This window comes from Thermobia domestica, chromosome 4, assembly GCF_964235325.1.
Source record: "Thermobia domestica chromosome 4, izTheDome1.hap1.1, whole genome shotgun sequence".
NCBI lineage: Eukaryota > Metazoa > Arthropoda > Insecta > Zygentoma > Lepismatidae > Thermobia > Thermobia domestica.
In genome coordinates, this window is record NC_137457.1 from 10279314 (window position 1) to 10299559 (window position 20246).

Consider the following 20246-nt stretch of genomic DNA (forward strand, 5'->3'; position numbering starts at 1 on the left):
TTCATTAAAATTTGTGGGCTCCCAAAAGGAAAAAATATATGTGCTTATTGACGTGTTGTGCATAGCCCCCCCCCAAAGAAAATCATAAACACACCACTGAGTATTTGAGTTGTACAGTAGTAGTACTGGAAGGGTCAGTTTGTGAAATTGTAGGTGAATAATATTGGATTGAATATACTGGATGCACCAAACGTTAAGAATCAACGTTATATTCTTCTCAGAACAAAAACAAAAAATTGTAAAATAATGGCGAAAAATGAGATGCATCAGTAGAACAAAGAAGTACCACAATCTATATTTTCAACTGCCACATCCTTACTTATTGATACTATGCTCTCTGAAATACAATAATGCAGTATCTATGATATTTTATCACTTTGTTTCAAATGTAGAAGTTTAAATTAGGTTAAAACTTATAAAATGACTCATATTTTTAGATGAGTTAATACATCAAATAAGAAATTTATTTCTATCCTTCTTGACTCTTGAATTATTACTTAAGCAATTAATATTTTTAACTAAAATATGTACTTCTTTATTAAAATTAAAACAAATCATAACAGTTTTAATAACGTAATGTTATCTTTTAAATTTGAAAATGTAACAATAAAGTGTTATTATAACTTACTATTTCAATTTAAAATTGTATAATACAACTGTTTGTTAGTCGAGAAAACTAAAAAGTTAAGATTTTTTCTTGTCACGTCTGGCCTTAGTCTGCGCACATTCAGCTTTTTATCTCCTTCGTGCGTCGTTCTCCATACCAAGAATAATCTACTTTCAGTGGCGTGTTTAAGGGGGGGCTTCCGGGCTTAAGCTCCCCCCGAAATCTTACTTACTATAGTAAAGTATATCAAATATCTTGCAGCAGTTTCACATTTTCAGGCAAATCCCCCCCCCCCGAAAGTTAGCAAAGCCCCTTCCGAAACAAAATCGTAAATACGCCACTGTCTATTTTTTACGCTGTTCTACTTCTTGACGTGAAGTCGATTTACTAGAGAAGTTTGACACCGTTCTGAAATGTGGACTGGAATCGTTACTCAACTGTAACCTAAATAGCAACGCATGGATACAGGCCTCCCTTCCAGTTGATTCTGGAGGTCTCGGTATTCGTCGGGTTGTAGATTTGGCGTATCCTTCATTTTTAGCGTCGTTCTATGGCTCCCGGCATACCATTGAGATACTCCTCAACCAACTGAATGAGCCTCACATAGAATCCGATGTCCAAGACTGCATATCTGACTAGTCTAGCCTAGTTGGTTTAAGCCCTCCTGAAATAACGGGCAGAAGTTCGCAATTAATTTGGGACAAGCCAATCATCAAATTATATCAATCAGTGTTAGTACAAGAAGCAGACAGTCAAGAGGATAAGGCTAGACTTCTCGCTTCCTCATCGTCAATTTCAGTTGCTTGGCTACAGGCATTGTCTTCACACCCTAGAACTGCACCTTCCAAACAAAAGTTTTCGTATTGCAGTTGCACTTCGCCTGGGAGTAGACATCTGTGAATCACACAACTGCTCTAAATGTGGTGCATCAGTCAATCAGAATGGTCTACACGGTCTGTCTTGTATAAGTAGCTCCGGAAGACATGTGAGGCATTCGAACGTAGATGACATTATCTGGAGAGCACCCACATCGGCTGAAGTTCCATCTGTTCGTGAACCTGTGGAGTGTAACAGATCTGATGGCAAAAGACCAAATGGCATGACGCTGATACCATGGAAGAAGGGAAGGATTCTTCTCTGGGATTTCACCTACTCTGACACTTTCGCGTCATCTAATCTCACTCTTTCTTCATTCGAGAAGGAGCTATTGCAGCCCGCAAAGAATGCGAGAAAAGAAGAAAATATAAAGATCTGCTCGATAGATACATGTTCGTGCCCGTAGCCATTGAATCGAGCGGCAATTGGGGCTTCGAAGGGCTCAATTTCATCAAAGAAGTAGGCCAACGCATTGCACACCTTACTCGTGACAAGCGAGCTACTACTTTTCTGATACAACGTATCAGCATAGCAGTTCAGCGAGGAAATGTGGCTTCCATTTTAGGTACATTACCTCCTGGAAAATTAATAGAAGTTTTTCCTTTATAACTAACTGTTCAGATTTTACAGTTTATCTTTCTGTAAAAACAAATGTCAAATATATTCCAAAAAATGTCAATGTGAATATCACATTGTTAGCAACTATTTAATCCACATGAATTTCAATAAAGGAAATTTCATTGTTAAAAAAAAAAAACTTTCTATTATATACGTAATCACTATTCTTGTCTTTTCCTCTTTTCTTATTCTAAAAATATCACTTAAATTTGACGTTTTCTCTCTATTCTATGTTCTATAACGTAATTTTTCTTATCGGTTAACTTTTATTCTTCAATTCCAACAACCTATTCTATAATACATTTATTTGAAGTCCATTTGTCCAGTTCATTATTCATTCTCTTTTTCCTCTCTTAACTTATTGTTACCAGGGACGCACGCAGGAGGTGAGTCCTGGGGGTCGGGACCTCCGAAATTTCGACAATTGTATAAATTTAGCCTAATTTTAGGAATTTTAATATAAAATACTCTCATATTGAGTTTGGACCCCCCTCGAAATAAATTCCTGCGTACGCTACTGATGGTTACATATTAAAAATGTAAAAATATATAAAAAGCAACAATCAAAATTGTATATCAATAATTTAATATTATTACGTTTGTATTGCCTACATTAATTTGAACATATATATGTCAATTAACGTCTGATGAAGATAACGTTACGTTATTGAGACTGTTACGACTTATATTAATCTTAATAAAGAAGTACATACTCTGGTCAGCAAAATATGAATTATAAGAACTTATTATATAGGCTGACTGAGGTGCGTTTTGCACGTGAGAGTTTTGCTAGATATTAATTATATTGAAATCTAAAAATAAGGTATAAATGTCTGATAATCGCTATATTAAAATTTAATATTAATTCAAGTGAATCTAAAATAGGAATAACTAAGTCATGGTACTCACGGTAACAGTAAGCACGAAAACCAGCTTAGCCTACTAACTAGACTTTTGATTTAGTGTATTCCTATTGTCTTCCATTCATATCTCTCTTCATGAATTGTCTGAAACTATTCCAAAACAGAATTTACACATAGTGTCAAGGCTTTCTTAAATTAATTGGTCGTTTGGATTTTAACGCACCAGTACGTCCTAACGTACACATGTAAATGGGATTTCCAGTGTTAACTCCACTCCCATTGGGCAAGATATTTATTTTTAAAAAGCTAAGATTTATGTGTTAAGATATGCATACGAAAGTTCTGTAACAGTACGACTTTCGAACCTTTAACTCTTCTTGTTAATGTTCTGTGTACACTACTATCACTACGTTACCCTATTTTCTAATTACCGTTATTATAGTTGGTGAATTAGTTAATTATTACTGGAATTTAAAAAAAAATGTTGAGAGTACACCGTCTTTCAATAAGAATGACCTGATTTTGGACGGTAATAATTACGGAACATTGAACGTTCCGACAAGGGAATAAGTGTTGCTTGAATAGACGTGGCCTAGAGTTTCATAAAATCGCCGTTAGATGTCAGTCAATGCGTCTTCTCAGTTTGCAGTAAGTTACAAGTAAGATGGCTTCCGCTCAACACAAAGCGTTTTGTGTGCTGCAGTTTGCAAAGACTGAGACAGTGATTTCGGTCCAGCGTGCTTTCCGTCGGCGTTTTGGCATTGATCAGAATCCACCCATAAACATTCGTCGTTGGTATCGCCAATTTGAATAGACAGGATGCTTGTGCTAAGATAAGAGTCCAGGTCGGCCTGCACTTTCGATGAAACGGTGGAAATGATGGCGCTGCTGCTGGTGAATACATAGACCATAGCTAAAACTTGAAGATTTTGTATTTTTCAAATTATACCAGTCTTGTAGCATGTTTTAACAATACATATGGACTTTTAAAATAAGATCATTCTTTTTGAAACATTCTGTATATATCAATATATGTTAAATGAAAACGATATTCAATACTACTCTCCGAACGAGTGGTGAAGTTAATATTGGCTCTTCATAGCTTGTACACCAATAAGTGTTATATTTTTTAAGTTTTATTTCTGTTTTAATAAAAAACTCTTTAGTTTTCGAGTCCTCAATAAAATATGAGATTCAGCCTAGACGTATTGAAATGAATAATTTCGAAAATAACACTAGTTAACAAATTTAAACTTTTTATTTGTTACATGAGAAAAATCACCTGATCTTAAAGGAACTTTTTGCGCTGAATTCGAATATGCACTCGGTTTCTCTCCATCACGTACAGTTTTCCCGTAACAGAGGGATTTTCGGAAAATTCCCTCAAAAATTTCCCTTTTTCAGATATTTTATTCCCCTAGCTCCTGTTCCCTTACATATAGTAACATAGAAATTATACCTAAGTATACCTTGATTTATATTTAATAAACCCTAAAAGTTTCGTAAAAATCACTTTGTTCTTTCTAGAGAAATAAATATATTTGTATGTATACTGTGTGCACTGTTTATTGCACCTGATAGTAATGCTTTCAGATCTCCTGAGTTGGGGTAAAAACGATTTGCTTTATTACTACAAACACAGACATAAAAATGAATATTTACAATAGTCAACAACACACTTGTATTGCTCTCTATAAATTAGAAACGTGTATAAAAATAGAATGTACTTCCAACGTATATTTTTTTTAAACGTACAGTATATGTATATCTTAATACATATATATACAATTCTCCAAGTTTTTTCGTTTTGTTCATGAAATGGTTATCAATATTTGTTATCAAATGTAACAGAATGCAAAAGAAAGAAAGAATGGAATACAGACTCATTGTTGACAACAATTAACTAATGCAGTCTGAATTTTCCACTACGGTATCGTTTCCCCCCTCCCCCGCGCATTTCTTTCTTTCTTGTGTTCTTGACACCTGGTGAGGGAGTTTTGTACATTTTTATATTGACGTGTGGTTTAACACTACTTCACTTTCAAAGTTGTCTTTGCTGCTAAGAGTGCTTTCATGTTTGATCTTAACGGCATTATACCCAACTAAGACCAGAAGTTTAGTTTGTGATCAGTACAATGGCGTCAAGAGGACGGCGTTCGTGTGTTAACTCACCAAATAGTTTTTGTTACGTGTGTGGCCAGTTTGTAGTTAAAGGACAGTGTAGATCCATTACGCCATCGGTGAAACTAGCATATTATATATATTTCGGATGTCGTGTGGGAGATCAGGACAAAACTTGGGCACCCAACATAATTTGTGCGTCGTGCTACGTCACTTTACATGCATGGGCCAAAGGGAAACGGAGGTTCATGAAATTTGCTGTACCAATGGTGTGGAGAGAACCCACCAACCATCTGGATGATTGTTATTTTTGTCTCACAGTAGTTAAGGGACATTCTAAAAAAAGCAAATACACAATAAGTTATCCCAACGTTAAATCCGCAATTAGACCTATTCCGCACGGGGATGAACTTCCACTTCCCTAGCCTTCTACCAACTGGGAAGAGATATGGCCAAAAGACTCTGTGATGATCATGACCTTGATGAACCATCGACATCAACATGTACATCCAAGGATCCAACGTTCATCCCTGACTGTGTTCGCGAGCCACATTTCATCCGGCAATGTGAACTTAATGACCTAGTCCGTGATTTGCACCTGACAAAACAAGAGGCGGAACTTCTGGGATCAAGACTCCAGCAGTGGAACTTATTGGATGCAGAAACGAACATATCAGTGTACAGGAAAAGGCATGTTCAATTTTCAAGCTATTTCTCAATGCAAGATAATGTGCGCGTATGTACGGATATATATAGGTTGATGGCGGAGCTAGGAATTCCTTACGTTCCAGAAGAATGGAGGTTATTTATTGACGCGTCAAAGGTCAGCCTTAAAGCTGTCCTTTTACATAATGGAAATAAAAAACCTTCTATACCACTTGCGCACTCAGTCAAGATTAAGGAATCCTATGACACCATGTCAACTTTGCTAAATCTTATAAATTACAAGGACCATTGTTGGCAAATATGTTGTGATCTCAAGGTAGTTGGTATTTTATTAGGACTGCAGTGCGGTTACACGAAGTACCAATGTTTTTTATGTTTATGGGATAGCCGAGCTGATGACAAACATTATGTAGTGAAGGAATGGGAACCTAGAGTGAATTACGTACCTGGAGAATGCAACGTCAAATACGCTCCTTTGGTAGATCCTAATAAGATATTACTACCGCCACTTCATATCAAGTTAGGACGTATGAAAAACTTTGTCAAAGCCATGGACACATCTGGTGAAGGTTTCAAGTATTTGCGAGATAAGTTCCCTAACCTGAGTGATGCTAAGATTTCAGCGGGAGTGTTTATTGGTCCCCAAATTAGGAAATTAATGCTTGATGATAGCTTTGACAGCAAGTTAAACAGTGCTGAGCTAGCTGCCTGGACAGCATTTAAGTGTGTTGTGCGCAACTTTCTGGGCAATAACAAAGCTGAGAGTTACACAGAAATCGTACAGGACATGATACAGAAATACAAAGAGTTGGGTTGTAGGATGTCTTTAAAAATCCACTTTTTGCACTCCCACCTCAGCTTCTTTCCTGCTAACCTAGGTGCTCTCAGCGACAAACAGGGGGAAAGATTTCACCAAGATATAATGGCAATGGAGAAAAGATACCAGGGACGATGGGATCCTTCAATGATGGGGGACTATTGTTGGGGTCTTGTTAGAGAATGCAATATTTCTTACAAAAGAAGGAAGTAGTGTACGTTTTTGTAACCCAATGGAAGTTTCATATATTGTGATAGTTTTGATTGTCTTTTCATGACCTTTTGGTACATTTGTATTATTGTTTATTGTAAATTGTCACACTTGTAATTATATTGTATTATATTTTATATGTGTGTTTGTGGTAATAAAGCAAAACGTTTTACCTCAACTTAAGAGATCTGAAAGCATTACTATAAGGTGCAATAAACAGTACACACAGTATACATTCAAACATATTTATTTCTCTAGAAAGAATAAAGCGATTATTACGATACTTGGAGGGTTTGTTAAATATGAATCAAAGTATACTTAGGTATAATTTCTATGTTAGTATATGCAAGGGGACAAGATCTTGGGGTGTAAAATAAACGAAAAGGGAAATTTTTGAGGAATTTTCCCGAAAATCTCTCTGTTAGGGAAAATTGTACGTGATGGAGAAAAACCGAGTGCATATTCGAATTCAGCGCAAAAAGTTCCTTTAAGAACAGGTATTTTCTTTTATGTAACAAAACCTTTGTTAACTAGTGTAATTTGAATACGAATAATTTTGAAATCAAGGTGAACGGAAAAGAATGTACCTTGTGATGATCATTTGACCATGGACGCTTTGTTTCTAACTTTTCATTAGATTTCATTGTTTCTAACTCTTATTTCTAATAGCTTTCTTTCTGTTCTCATTAAAGATAATGAGGATTTAGTATTTCTTCGCGTATAGATATTGTTAATAAACAAGTACGTACATAGCAATTTTGTTATTGTGAAATTTAGTTCAAACAAAAACGTTCTTCCTAAAGTACACAAGTATTTCTTACTACAACGTATCACTTATTAACAGTATTATGTAATGGATTATAAATATTACAAACTTACTAAACAGAACATTTTTCAAACTTAGACAGTGTTTCATTTGGACGGCTGAGTGTTATTATTAGGAAAAAATTGGGATTTCTGTTTGGAAAACGATTATTACTTGAGTTATCTGTGCTGGACAGTCTATTTCCATTCAATATAGGTCTTCATGTCGTTTTGGTGTTTCATTAAATTACAGTTTACGTTGCATCGGTTCACAAAGCAACTAACTAGTCCTTAAGCTCTACACGACATTATATTTATTTATATTATTTATTTCTTAATTTTATTTACTTCTCGGTACTGAAAGTTCCACAACAACAATAGTAACAAAGTGTGAGTCAACCAAGTATAGACAAAGATGGAATGCTTGCTAACGTTCTCGCCTTCGGTGCGAGCTATCCCGGGTTCGATTCTCGGTGGACACTCGGTCTAAAAAGTGTAAAAGCTTTTTCAGGCTAGTCATGCTGAGTGACGTTATTCCTGGCTTTTCATCCTTCACACCAGGCAAATGCCAGAATGGTACCTAACATATAAATCCCAGGTCACTTCTTTCCTTCCCCAATCCTTTCTTCCTTCCCTTTCCTCAGATAGTATGACCGTTGAAGGACGTCATCACTCAAATGTGATGGACTAACATGGCCATAGATGCCGAAAACCCAGAAATCTAAATCTTAAATATTAAAGATGGAACGCAAGAAGTTTATCGTATTAGCCAAAGGAAGTAAAATAAAATCAGAGGAAGAAAGCTGAAGTCTCATATCATTCTTATTTATCACATAAAAGATGAAACTTTTCGTAGGAAAGAAATTTCTTCTTAGAATAATCGTCTGTATAAGTTGAATAACATTATCCAGAGTGATTAAACTTACTGTTCATAACATTTGCATCAACAAAGATGAAGTCTCATGTCACTCTGATTTACCACACGAAAATAAACTTCCAGTACGAAAGAAATTTGTTGTGAGTATAAATTCCTGTATAAGTTGAATAACATAGTCTAGAGGGTGAATTTTTCACCGTATTAGCATCAGGAAAGCTGGAATCTCATATCATCCTCACTTACCACATGAAAGATTAAATTTTCACTATATATATATATATATTGTACGTATAATTACTTGTATTAATTGAGTAATATCATTTATAGTGGTTAGCGATTACTGGCATTTGCATCAAGAAAAGTGGAGGAATTTCATGTCACTCTGATTTACCACATAAACGATGAAACTTCCAGCACAAAAGAAATTTGCTGTGAGTATAAATCCCCCGTATAAGTTGAATAAAGGGTGAATGTTTCACCGTATTAGCATCAACAAAGCTGGAATCTCGTGTCACCTTGATTTACCACATAAAATATTAAACTTTCAGTACAAAAAAAAATAAATTTGTTGTAAGTATAATAACCTATATTAGTTGTGTGATATCATCTAGAGTGGTTAATTGTTCATGGTACTTGCATCAGCAAATATGGAATGTCATGTCAGTCTGATTTACCACAAGAAGGCGAAACTTTCAGTACGAAACAATTTTCTTGTATATTCTTCCGTATAAATTATATAATATGTCATAAAGTGATTAATTGTTGGTAGTATTTCCATCATTTTTTGATTATTGACTTCTTTTTGTTCTATAGGTCTTCCAGTGTGTAGGTCGAGATTGCTTACATTAGCGAAACTGGTGAAAGGTAAATAAACAAATATAAAAAGTTAATTGTAAACTTCAGATTGTTAAGAGAGTATAACTGAATATGACGTTCTGACAAAATAAATAAATGAATTTGAATTCGGCTTATATATATATAAAGGTAATACAGTGTTCACAAGGTAAAGATATATGTCCTTAATTAATTTATCAATAAGTAAATAAATCAGAAATACAATTACAAATTAAAATATATATATATTTCCTATTTTCTTATCGACATTCGTTTCCATTGTATATATAAAAAAAACTGTTTTCATTTCCATAAAATACAATAGATAAACTGAAAAAGCTATCAAAATAATAAAATATGTTTTAGCGTTACACATAAAAAAGAAAGGATCATTATATTTTTTTAGTTTTCTCAAATTATTTTGATTACACTGTCACATACTTACACTACTTTACGTATACCATATTAGAAATTCAAATGCATGTTAGACATAATAAGAGGGTAAAGTATGTTTGGTGAGTGGACATCCTACTTCGTAGAGGATTGTTCATACGGTCCAAAGATCCAACATACCATAACACTTTGTACTAGGTTGGCAACAGTGACAACTAAATAACTTCAAACGTTGATTAGTTTCATTCTATATGTTAGTGTAAATGTAATTGCACAGGTATCACTTGATTGTATTATTCCTGTAATATTGAACATTTTCATTCACTTTTCCATAGTGAGCCATAGGAGGGATTCGACATTTGAACACCCTGTATCTCCGAAACGAAGCGGCATCGAACACATGTTTACCGGAACATTTTTACTTATTTGGATGTCCGCAAGCACCTAGTCGCTTTTGGCCATACATTTATGTTATACCCTGTATTATATATAGTATAGTATAGAGTATATAATACATTTAAAATTTTGTAACATTATTTAGTGAGGTATATATACTTCTTCTTTTACCAATAATCTTCATGCTTCTTGGCCGTGGTGACTCAGTGGTAAAGCGTTCATTTCTGGTGCGTAGGAGTCCTTGATTCGATCCCAGCTTGCGCCAAGTGAGCTTTGTGATGGACAAATACCGTGTGCGTGGGTTTCCTTGGGGTTCCCCCGTTTCCTCCAACCTTCTTCATTCCACCATTTCATTCATTGCTCATCATCACCGTCTCCTTTAGCTTAGCCGGCATAACAGTGGGATGTAAAACTGGCATAATAAGATTTCATTTAATTTTCTTCATACTTCTTTTAACAATACAAAAATTATTTCTGAAGACACAAAATTTACTCATGAAAATTTGAAATTTTAAACATGGCATTCTTTGAAATATGAAAATACCTATTTTTAAAAATTGCAAACTAAAACAAATATGCCTCACACTATTCCATTAACCTTTATATTGTCTAAAGTTATTTATATTACTTTTTTTTTTTTTTTTTTTTTTTGTCTTTTCAGATTGGTCACAAGGAAAAGGTGGTGGTACTCCTGAAATAGAAAGTGGTATGTATTATACATTTATTTACTTAGTCCTACTTTATATGTCGAAGATAACCAAAACATGCCTTTTATATCACCTAACCATGCTATCATATGTTATGAATTTTATAATTACAGGTACAATCATTAAAATAACACACACTAGAGCAAAACAAACAAAATTATATATCGTCAACACAGAAATACAGAACAGAAAGTCTACTACATATACGTACTTAATAAATAAATAAATAAATAAAATATGAAACTACATGAACTGACATAAAATAACGGGTAATTCCGGTTGATATGGAAAGTTGAAATTTGGGATGATTGTAACTTTCCGGGACTAACAGACAGAAAAATTATCAAAAGTTTTTTTTTTTTTTTTTTTAATTCTAAGGGATCTAAAGGGGGGATGAAAAAATTATCCGTGTTATTTAAATGGGCCTTTTTTTAAACCTATAATCTCATGTTTTAGGTACTTGGAATTGAAAGAAAATTTTGAAATTCGGTGTGCTTGTACGTTTTTGTTAGCGTTACCTAAGTAGAACACCAAAAATATAATTTAAGAAAAAGTAACTTCAACGTGATTTTATGACCAATTGAAAAATCTTCCCCATTTTATTTGCGTGGGACGTCTTCTAGACCTCCAAATTATTGGACACTTCTTGTAGGGCTAGAATGATTAAATTTCGCATAATTGTAGCCTCCCGGAACTAAACTACAAAAGAGAATCGCCAAAAGAGAATGTTTTTAGTTTTAAGAGGTGTAGAGGGGGGATGAAGAAATTTCCATATTTTTTAAATGGGCGTTTTCGTGGTATACAAAATGTTATCCTTTAGATAGTTGAAATATGAAAAGAAACTTGAAATTCGATAGAATTGTAGGTGTAAGAAGTGCGAGGCCGTAGGCCGAGCAAACGCGGGGATTTGGGGGCAAAACCCCCAGCTCGCCAAATTTAGGAAATATTAAGAGAAATGTACGAAATTTACTCTTGATGGAAAGGCTGATGCATAAGAGATGCGAAGCCGTAGGCCGAGGAGAGACGGGGATCTGTTGGTGGAATTCTCACCTAGCCAAAGGCTAGTCGTAGGATAAAAAACAAAAGATTTCATTCCATTTTTATGCATTGCATGCCTTTCAGAGACGCGCCTCTTCACACAACCTTCCGGTTGCCACATACTACTATAGTTACGACCCTAGTATTCAGATAAAATTGAAAGAATATAACAACAAATGAGGAAAAGGAGGGGAAAAAAGAAAAAATCATTTTTGTCTTTAGATATCAGTAGATGAGGCAGAACCATGAATAGTTTGCTCAACTAACTTTTTAACCCGTCAACGCCCAATATCATCTCCTGGTGACAGTAGTGTTTCTTCCAGACACGGGCGTCTCTGGCGGGGGGACGAGGGGGACGCGTCCCCCCTAATATTTTGAAATATATTTTAATTCTATTCTAATTTAATTTATTTACTAACGACAGAATAACATATAAATAATTATAATTATATTTATTTGGAATATAACATTTAGGCTGTGAAACGATTATAACGTTCTTGATATGTCTCAGGGGATCCGTGGAGGTAAGCAGAAAGACAACAAATTTAATCGAATATAATAAAAGGTTGGGCTAGGTACTACCATTATATCACTTTCTTTGATGTCCCCCCCCCCCCAAATTTTACATACCAGAGACGCCAATGCTTCCAGACATGTTTTTTGGGGGAACTGCCCTTCCCCTCCCCCCGGAGCTCTGAGAGTGGCCCCACCAGCAGTACCCTCCCCCCGGAATACTAAGTGTCCCCCCGGAACACTTTTTCTGAAAGAACGACTGGGTGGCGCTACTTTAAAGACATCTTCTTGTTCACCAATTGTCCACCAATGGGTCCTAGTGAACCACAGTAGCACCAGCTACTTACCTATGTATGTTGCATCAATGGTGCAAAAAAAAGTTTCGAAGTCGACGTACTGTACAAGGAAGAAGACGCCTTTAAATTAGTATAACCTGTAGGTGACATTGGGTGTTGACGGCAGTGATGCCAACCTGTGGGAAAAATCCCATATCTAGGGAGTATTTTACCTTATTTTCTCGGAAAGGGATAATAAGCAGCATATATGGGATTTTTCGAGAAGATTGAAATTTACGGCTTATTTATTTAGATATTGTAAAAAGTGACTAACACAAAGAAATTTAATTTTTAATATTACAGCATACTTTTAATTAGTATAACGTAGGAAATTCACACGTAAAATGGAATTTTTTGTCTCTTGACATGGGATTTCATATTGTTTCAGGTTGGCAACACTGGTTGACGGATTAAATAGAAGTACAGAATGTGATTTTTATGTATTGGGTGAAAGGTCACTAAATGTGTGAATGGTATATAGATGAAAATATTTAGAATAATAGTTTGACGAATGCAGGGTGAAAATAAAAAGTTAAATTATATCTGATCTTGTGTTGTGCACATATCAAAAAGTTTCTACTTACAAACGTTGAAATAGATCAGAAATGCTTAAAAGTACAAATTATTGAAGAAAAGTGTAAGTCTGTGGAAATGACGTCTCTCGGAAAATTTTAGAAGGACCAGCTTTCTGTAATATGGAGATAAATGATTTGATCGCTTCAGATTATAAATAAACCATATACAGACACAGGGCCTTGCCGTGGGGGGGCGAGCGGGGCAACGGCCCCGGGCGCCGAAGTAAGGGGGCGAAAAAGTCGGGAGAAAAAGGGGCAAAAGAAAGGAAAAATTACTTGGAATATATGTATGGGGACGCTGTCGTATACTCTCGCTCCGGGAGCTGATTTTCCACGGCACGGCACTGCACAGACATTTTTATTTTTAATGTTGCGAACGGTATACTATTTTCCTATTTCTTTCATATCAAACTTTTAAAACTTTGGATTAAAGATTGTTCAGTGAGGTTTATTACAGTTCGCTACATAGTAAATAAAGTACAGGATTTGTCTGTAAAACAATCAGATTGGACGTCGCGTGGCGCTTCAGTCGCCAGCAACACAATCCCCGTCGCGCCGGGAGAATTTGTGGTGTGGATCTAAACCAGAGATGTGCGTCTACGCGTAAAAAACGATAGTTTACGTTTACGTGTCAACTATGCGTAGACAATGTAAACAACGTAGACTGTGTAGAATATGTCAACAACACGTAATTTAATATGGCATCGTGGACAATAAAGGAGCTTTATTTTGTCGTTACCTTGCGAAATTGCGTACAAAATAAAATGCATAGACCAGCGAATAGTAACTTTCGAATACTTAGTTTCGTCTTGATGAAGGAAAATGAAAAATATTATACATTTTGCAAAATATGCAAGAAAAAATTGGCAAATACAGCAGATTCAAGACTGAAAGCCCACAGGTGAGAATTAGTTTTGTAAATTTCATTATAAAAGCAGTGCTCGAAGTGGAAAATCTAAGGAAGTGGTATGTGCAGAGCAGAGTAAAAATACAGATTAGATAATTCCCTCTACTTTTTATATGTTAGTCGTTTCCCTAATCTTTCGCTGCACCGAAGCAAAACAACTGAATGAGGAAATATGAACAAACGAGCAACGAAATTGTTCCTTACATTTGATAGTGGTTGTCTACATAGTCTACACGGGAAAAGGTGTAATGTAGATTACGTATAGATTACAGTAGACAATCGCGTAGACGTAAAATTATAGTTTACGGCACATCACTGATCTAAACTAATCAACGCACCGGACCGGGCGACAGCAGTGTGACCACCACTAGTACTTCAGTGCTAGTTCTAGTACCTTTTGTAATATTTTAGTGTTCTAGTACGTTCACCAACAAATCTATTACTTTTGTTGTCTTCTCATAAATACATTTGGGAGAGAAAAAGGAATCTCATGAACATTTCCTAATGTACGAAAATGTCACTGTTCCTGGTACGTAACTTTTTTCTGCCTTTTTTTTTCAACAGTAATATTTACAAGAGCGGAGCTGGAACATAGGTGCCGTCTGGTCGCCTCCTTCAACTAATTAACGATCACAGTAAACAATATTACCTATTTGGTGATCCGTTTAAACAGTGGGGTTATTAAGGAATTAAAACTCGATTTTATGATATTACTTGTTTTCTCCCGACATCCAATATATTTGTCATACTGCCGGAAACCTTCTAATAAGATATTAATATCTTAAAATGTTATAAAGGGGGTTGCCACTTTAGAAGAATGTGTAGCTGTCATTAAAAAAAAAAAAAAAAAATCTTGAAACCCTACCATATTTCACCATGTACACAGTCTTGAAAGAGTCATAAAACATTTTTTTCCATCTTGCAAGGAGTCGAACAGTGTGCAACTTTCTGGGACGTCTTGCTTGCTACCTGCTATCGCCCTCCCGCTGACATAATGGATAAACCAGTTTCGCCGCTTCCGAAACAACGGATTCTTTTGGACAGGGACGGGGAGTGCGCCAAAATACACGTTTTTAATGAGGAGGTTCACTGTTTGTCCACTAGAGTGCAGTGCTGCATAGGTGCAAATCTTTGCATAGATGGAAGAAGTTGTAATATGTACACAGTAAATAGAAAGATCAGGTTGCAAGTTTTTTTTTTTTTTTAATGACAGCTACAAGATTCATTTAACGTGGCAATGTGGCCATACATTCATTTAAACGGGAGCAGATAAAATTTTAGTACTTTCCCCCCCAGATCTAGTACCTTTCTTCTGTATAGGCTAGTACGAAATATTTTTGCTGGGTGGTCACACTGGGCGGCAGTCACGTCCGAGCTCTGACGCAGTGAGGGTCACGTGTGGTGCAAAAACTGTTTTTGAGTTTTTGTTACGACAGAGAATGTGAGAAATGAAGCGTTCGTTGGAGCAGAGCTACGCGATTAAATGTTACTTTCAGCTAGGCAAAACCACTTCCGAAACGCTTTCGTTGTTCAAGGAGAGTTACAAAGACGATGGCCTGTCAAGGGCCCAGGTTCAATAAGGGAGCCGATTTTTCTGTAAATTTGAGGGGAGATATTCAGATGCAGAAGGCATATATATGAGGATTTTAAGACAAATTGCATTCAAATTATGCCAAATATTGTATATTCATAAATACAATGCGGGGCGTACATGAGCTTGGAGGGGGCCTCGGCTCCACCCTTCCAGGATTGGCGCCCTTGCCCAGGTTTTTCGGTAGTTCAGTGAGTTTAAGAGCGGACGGGAAACCCTTGAGGACATGGGGCGATCTGGACACCCTTCAACGAGTAGTTTGGAAAAAAATGTGGTCAAAGTAAAAAATTTCCTGAACGCTGACCATCGTTCGCTTCCATGTCCATGATACTAAGAGTAAACTGCAATTAATTTCATTAAATACTTTGAAAGCTCGGTTCTACTAAACTTTAAACATTAACAAAAATACTTGAACAAAATAAATAAATCATTGTAGTTAGTTAGTTCATGTTACAATTGAATTTTATTTCAATGTATACTCGTTAATTATGTATACTAAATTATGTATACTCGTTACCGATTTTTCTGGATTTTCAGTAAAAAGCAAATAGGGACTTATTCATTCGATAATATGACGCTTCTCTGTACAATTTATATGCAAATCAGGGGCGGATCCAGGACAGACTTCTGGGAGGGCGGTGGGTTGTAATACTGTTACTTATAGATACTTTTAAGAGCTCCAAACTCTGAGATGGGTTTTATATATATATATATATATATATATATATAATAAGAAAGTTTCCTCTTCTGGGGAAGGCGATCGCCTCCTCTGGATTCGTCACTGATGCAAATTAGTTTTTTTTTTTTTTTTTTTTTTTTCAAACTGAAACAATGCTATAAATTAAGAGCCTGCCTTACTGAAAATAATACGAAATTTACCATTTCCTTTTGCTTGATTATTCATCAGTGAAAGGAGACAATGAAATACAAGTTACCACAATTATAGATAATGTTATTCTACAACAGAAAATATGAACCTGAAGAATGTTCAGTGTTGCAGTCCATAGAACTTACAGTGTTGCCAGAAAAACAATTTCCCTAAAATCTAAGTTAAGACAGCGAGTAGAAGAATGAACTCAACTGCATTTGGTTACGTATCATATTGTTTTGGTTCCCTGTGAACTACTTTTTAGATAATAGTTGTATTTAGTTTGTAATAAACAAAATAGTTTTAACATACAGTTATTAAAACTAAATAATAATGTTAATTAAAGAGTAGTTCACAAGAAACCAAAACAATATGATGCTTAATCAAATGCAGTTGAGTTCATTCTTCTACTCGCTGTCTTAACTTAGATTTTAGGGAAATTGTTTTTCTGGCAACACTGTAAGTTCTATGGGTTGCAACACTGAACATTTTTCAGGTTCATATTTTCTGTTGTAAAATAACATTATCTATGATTGTGGTAACTTGCATTTCATTATTTCCTTTCAGTGATGAATAATCAAGGAAAAGAAATTGGTAAATTTCGTATTATTTTTAGTAAGGCAGGTTGTTAAGACTTCAAAACTGAATAATAAATGTTTATGTTTTGTTTTAGTTCTAGGATCCTTCACGCAATCTCAAACGGGATCCGTTGCTCAATCTAATTCTGCAGTGTCTCAGGAAAGCTATTCTCACAATGCAGGCTTCTCTCAACCTCCTCAACCTCAACCTCAACCTCAACCAGCGTATCCTCAAGCAGGAGCTTACGAACAACAAGGTAGGTTGTCTGTAGCATGAAGCGAGGCCAGCAGTAGCAAATAAATATAAAATATGTCTCTCTTATATATAGAATTACTTTATAATCAATGTACAACTTTCTCAACGTCAGCAGAACTTTCTCACAGTTTAACAGATTACGACATTTGCAGACTTGCCAACCCTGGGAGAATTTTAGGCGGGAGACTTCCTCGAAATATAAACTATAATAGTAGCAGGTGTCGGAGGATGGATAGACTATCTGTCTCTCACTCTCTCTTTCTCTCTTTCTCTCTCTCTCTCTCTCTCACACACACACGTGTAAACACAGCTCGGCCCTAAATTCGATCCGTTAATTTCTACTGTGAGTGACCAACACAAGTCTAATGATGGTGAACACGTGCCTATGGATGGGGAACAGGTATCCACTATTAGCGTGTTTGCACACGACACCGATAAAATCGGAGGAAGCCCCGATAATATCGGTGTCGGTGTCGGCGTACTTTGCACACGTCGCCGACAATATCGGTGGAAGCCCCGACAATATCGTTGCCGGTGATGAGCGAAGTAAGCGACACACAAAAAATCTCCATATATGAAAACAAATAAAAAAAATAATTGGGAAAATTATTTTTTAAAACAAGGACTACAAAAACTGTTCTGAAGAGGTGTGGAGGACGGTACAAAACTTAGAAAAAATAGTCCTATGCCTAAACATGTTTAGATTTAACAGTGCCGTTTTAAATAGATGCTGTAAACATATTATTTTCGCATCGATAAGAATTGATGCTGCTGTACATTGCAAACTATATTAGTTTTAATTTTTGTTGGAACACTGTTACATATTGTATGTATATTATTTTGTTTTCCATGCAATTAACATTAATGTCATAGTAGATTAAATGATAAGATTCGAATTAGTAATTCTGTTTTACATTGCTCCATACATACACTGGCGCAAATCCCGGGGCGATGAAGGGGACATGTCCCCTTCAATCTTGGAACTGGGGAGATTGTCCCTCCAATAATCCGATTTTAAATGTGTTTTTTTTGGAAGAGAAATTTGATTGTGTCCGATCGCCAGAAAGGGAAGTGAGATGAAATTAATGTCCACTCAGAATAAGCCTCAAATCTGTCCGCCTCTCAATGTTGAAGACAACTCTGCTCCCCTGATCCTCCACAGCATTGCTTCTCGACTACAGAAATATTTTGAACATATATAATATGGAAACGATCTTACCCCCCCCCCAATGTTGAAGACAGATTTGCGCTGTTGCATACATACCTGTCGTTTCTAGTGGTGGGCACAAAAACCGGTTTTTCGGTTTTCGGTTTTTCACCGAAACCGATTTCGGTTTTCTTCAAAACCGGTTCGGTTTTTACCTGGTCCGGTTTCGGTTTTCTTCAAAACCGATTCCGGTATTTTTTCCAAAATTTGTTCTATTTCTGACCAGAATGGTGTTTCGTTGTTCTCCGGAAACCGAATCCATTTCCACAGAAATAGTTTTATGTTTTTTCGAAAAGTTTTCACCGAAACCAGTTTCGGTGAAAACCGAACCGGTTTTGGAGAAAACCGAAACCGGTTTCGGTAAAAAAAAACGAACCGGTTTTGGAGGAAACCGAACCGGTTTGGAAGAAAACCGAAACCGGTTTCGGTGAAAAACCGAACCGGTTTTGGAGAAAACCGAAATGTCGGTTTTTCGGGTTTCGGTTTTTATAGAAACCGGTTTTCGGTTTTTATAAAAACCGGTTTTGCCCATCCTAGTCGTTTCTCGTTTCTTTTTTTCCACGAGCTCAAAATCCTGGACAAGGCTTGCATAAACTTTTCGTCATGCTTTTTGCTTTTCAATTCTCTCCTTGAAAGAGTCTGTTATCTTATCCCATATGCAAGGTCTACATTCCACAAGTTCAATAAGGGTTAAAATATCGAATGGAAAAATTCCTGCCGTCTCTAAAAATATAAGCAAAACTAGAAAGATACGAATGCAATAATACACAACCTTTTCATTCAGTCACTGTAGCTAAACTGCAGAACTCTATCAAGAGGTCGATCCCGGTACAAAGGGGAGAGGAAAAACTTGAATACATAGCTTTGGTCTTCGTTTTCAATTGCCATTCCACACATTATTTTTAAAAAGGGGGGATTTGGGATAGTTTTGGAAATGAGAAAAAAAATCTGCAACAAGTGAAGCATGAAGTCACATCCCTATTGTTGAGATCACAATCAAGAAAATGCCAAATGAGTAACTTGTCCTTGGAACCTTGCAAAGAGTGTTTGATTGTGCTGGTTTCATTTCAAAATAATAATAATTCTACTTTGACTTGTCAACAAATATTCTATTCAATCATTGCTTATTGAGTGGAACCGGGAAAAGTGATCTGCACACAATTCTGATGAAAATGAAAGTAATAATAATCAGGATTTTTTCCATATGCATATGTTCACAGTGTATCAAACTTTGAAAATTACGCTTAAATTAATTTCCAGAATGTATTAAAATTTAAAGACATTAATAGATTAAAAAATATACCATCAAAGAGTGTGTGTGTGAGAGAGAGAGAGAAAGAACAAAAATAAAAAAAGGAGCGGAAAATAATCAAGAAATTGGTTATCTAAATTTCCTATATTCTATTTGGTAATATCTATTTAGAGGGAAATCAGTACTCTTCAGACTTCCCACATTTTATATTTATTTAATAAAGGGAATTAGCTACTCCAAAACAGAGAATGTAAAAAAAAATAATAAGCTGTTCCGAAGTAGTATTATAGGACAAGATAATAATAATAATATTATACAATTGTAATAGAAAAAATGG

General features: G+C 35.7%; 1 protein-coding gene across 6 annotated transcripts in view; it reads left to right on the forward strand.

Annotated features, from left to right (window-relative positions):
- The window catches only part of LOC145683708 (uncharacterized), a 179682-nt gene that overhangs the window by 67271 nt on the left and 92165 nt on the right, over nucleotides 1-20246 (forward strand). For all 6 annotated transcript variants that reach the window (XM_081755150.1, XM_081755153.1, XM_081755155.1 and 3 more), the window contains 3 exons: nucleotides 9273-9323; nucleotides 10744-10788; nucleotides 17290-17451. In XM_081755150.1, coding sequence (XP_081611276.1) covers nucleotides 9273-9323; nucleotides 10744-10788; nucleotides 17290-17451 — 258 coding nt within the window. The remainder of the gene's footprint in view (nucleotides 1-9272; nucleotides 9324-10743; nucleotides 10789-17289; nucleotides 17452-20246) is intronic.